Source organism: Eimeria maxima, genomic scaffold (genome assembly GCF_000499605.1).
Source record: "Eimeria maxima Weybridge genomic scaffold, Emw_scaff679, whole genome shotgun sequence".
In the NCBI taxonomy this organism is placed as follows: domain Eukaryota; phylum Apicomplexa; class Conoidasida; order Eucoccidiorida; family Eimeriidae; genus Eimeria; species Eimeria maxima.
In genome coordinates this window covers 1-2,500 of record NW_013566687.1, presented here as the reverse complement: position 1 = coordinate 2,500, position 2,500 = coordinate 1, and the positions used below count along the sequence as shown (strand labels likewise).

Below are 2,500 nucleotides of genomic sequence, written 5' to 3'. Positions count from 1 at the left end.
TATACACAATTAATTAATTGTCTCCTTTTTGTCTCTTTTTTGTTTCCTTTTTGTCTCTTTTTTTTGTCTCTTTTTTTTGTCTCTTTTTTGCTTCTTTTTTTTTTTTTTTTGTCCCCTTCCTGTATCCTTTTTCCTGTCCCCTTCCTGTCTCCTTTTTCCTGCCCCCTTCCTGTATCCTTTTTCCTGTCCGCTTCCTGTCTCCTTTTTTTGTTGTCTCCTTATTTATTTATTTATTTATTTATTTATTTATTTATTTATTTATTGTCTCCTTTTTCTAGGCAATATCCTTAGCTCGTTATATACAGAATCCTTTAGGGGAGGCAGCAGCCTTATGGGGAGAAGGGACAGATAATCATCTCTTACAATTAAGGTTACATCCTTTACAATATGCTGTAAACCCTAAACCCTAAACCCTAAACCCTAAACCCTCATAAACCCAAATAAACCCTCATAAACCCTAATAAACCCTTATAAACCCTTATAAACCCTTATAAACAATAATAAACAAGAATAAACCCTAATAAACCCTTATAAACTCTTATAAACCCTTATAAACCCTTATAAACAATAATAAACCTTTATAAACCCTTATAAACCCTTATAAACACTAATAAACCCCTATAAACCCTAATAAAGCCTAATAAACCTTTATAAACCCTAGGTAATAATTAATAAATAATATATGTATAGGATACTGCTTGTGGGGCATTTTATGTATTTGTGTGTTTGTGTGTGTGTGTGTGTGTATCTTTGCTGCTGCTGCTGCTGCTGCTGCTGCAGCTGCCAAGAGATCGTCTTGCTGCTGCATGCGAGACCGTGCTGCTGCGGTTAGTTGGGAGCAGCGGCGTAGATCTACGTCGTTGCATGCGTCTACACAGCAACAGCAGCAGCAGCAGCAACAGCAGCAGCAGCAGCGGCAGCAGCGGTGCTGCTATCCTACAATTCGTCCCTGGCTTAGGTCCTCGTAAAGCAGACAGATTATTAAATCTACTCAAGTCCTCTACTCTTGTTGTAAACCCTAAACCCTAAACCCTAAACCCTAAACCCTAAACCCTAATAACATATCAAGTTATAATAATATACACTCTTTTTCTAAACCCTAAACCCTAAACCCTAAGAATTCCTTATGTTATTATACACTCTTATTGGAAACCCTAAACCCTAAATACCCCCCACCTCCTCAACTTTTCCTGTAAACCCTAAACTCTAAACCCTAACCGCTCAACCGACACGTCTCCCCAACTCCTAAACCCTTACCATAAACCCTAAACCCTAAACCCTAAACCCTTTTATGTATTTAATTAATTTATACAGATGAAGAGTCAATTATGCCATGGAGAAGACAGCGATGAATCAGAAGGAGAGTCTCCTCGTCCTTTCTTAGAGGAAAGAAGCAGCAGCAAGGGTTTAGGGTCTAGGGTTTTCTCTAATTGTGTCTCCTTTCTCTCTCTAAGATCAGAAGCAGCAGCAGGAGAAGGAGATGCTCTTGATGGTTTGTTTACCCTCCTGCTGCTGTTGCTGCTGCTGCTGCTGCTGTTGCTGCTGCTGCTGCTGTTGCTGCTGCTGCTGCTGTTGCTGCCGCTGTTATTATGGTTGTAGATAATAGACCCTAATATACAAGGAGACAGTTGTGTTATACACTAAACCCTAAACCCTAAACCCTAAACCCTAAACCCTAATATATTAAAAGGAGACACCTATAAACCCTTATAAATAAACCCTCGTGTAATAGTATAAAAGTATACACATATCATACCGAATAAAAACCCCAAACCCTAAACCCTAAACCCTAAACCCTAAACCCTTTTTTTTTTTTTTCTTTGTCTCCTTGGTGCAGCATTAGATGCAACAAAAATACACCCAACAGATTTTAATGGCAATAATAGTTGGCTATCTCGTCTATGCAAGGCAGCAGTAGAGGCAAGAAAAGGAGACAATAAAGGAGACAATAAGGGAGAAAGGGGAGAAGGAGAAGGAGAAGGAGAAGGAGAAGGAGAAGGAGAAGGAGGAGGAACAGAAGCAGTAACAGCAACAGCAACAGGAGGAGACAATCAAGGAACAGGAACAACAGCAACAGGAGATAATAAAGGGACAACTAATGAAGAAACTGATGAAGAAGCTGTCGCTGAAGTACTCAAGTACGGTCTAGGGTTTAGGGTTTATGAGGGTTTAGGAGGGTTTAGGAGGGTTTATGAGGGTTTACAGGTGTCTTGTGTTTATCTATTTGAAAGTGTCCCCCAATCCAGCCTCTTCCTTCAGTTCTAGGGTTTACGTTTCTAGGGTTTAGGGTTTAGGGTTTAGGGTTTAGGGTTTAGGGTTTATGTTATAGGGATCCTTCTTTATTGGATGAATTAGATTTATTGGCATTTGCTTATAAATATAAAAATGAGCCAGAAGGAGACAGAATACTGTAAGGAGACACACACACAAAAAAAGGAGACAAAAAAAAAAGGAGGCAAAAGGAGACACTTTATTTATTGAATAAATATATATATATATT

The 2,500-nt window shown here is 39.0% G+C and overlaps 1 protein-coding gene across 1 annotated transcript; it reads left to right on the top strand.

The window, feature by feature from the left end:
• Positions 1–1,314: 1,314 nt before the first annotated feature.
• EMWEY_00040810 (hypothetical protein) lies at positions 1,315–2,410 on the top strand (the record flags this gene model as incomplete). The annotated part of the gene is made up of 3 exons (XM_013482602.1): positions 1,315–1,492; positions 1,838–2,138; positions 2,330–2,410. Coding segments are annotated over 3 exons (560 nt in total), but the record flags the coding sequence as incomplete, so codon positions are not given.
• Positions 2,411–2,500: the final 90 nt, after the last annotated feature.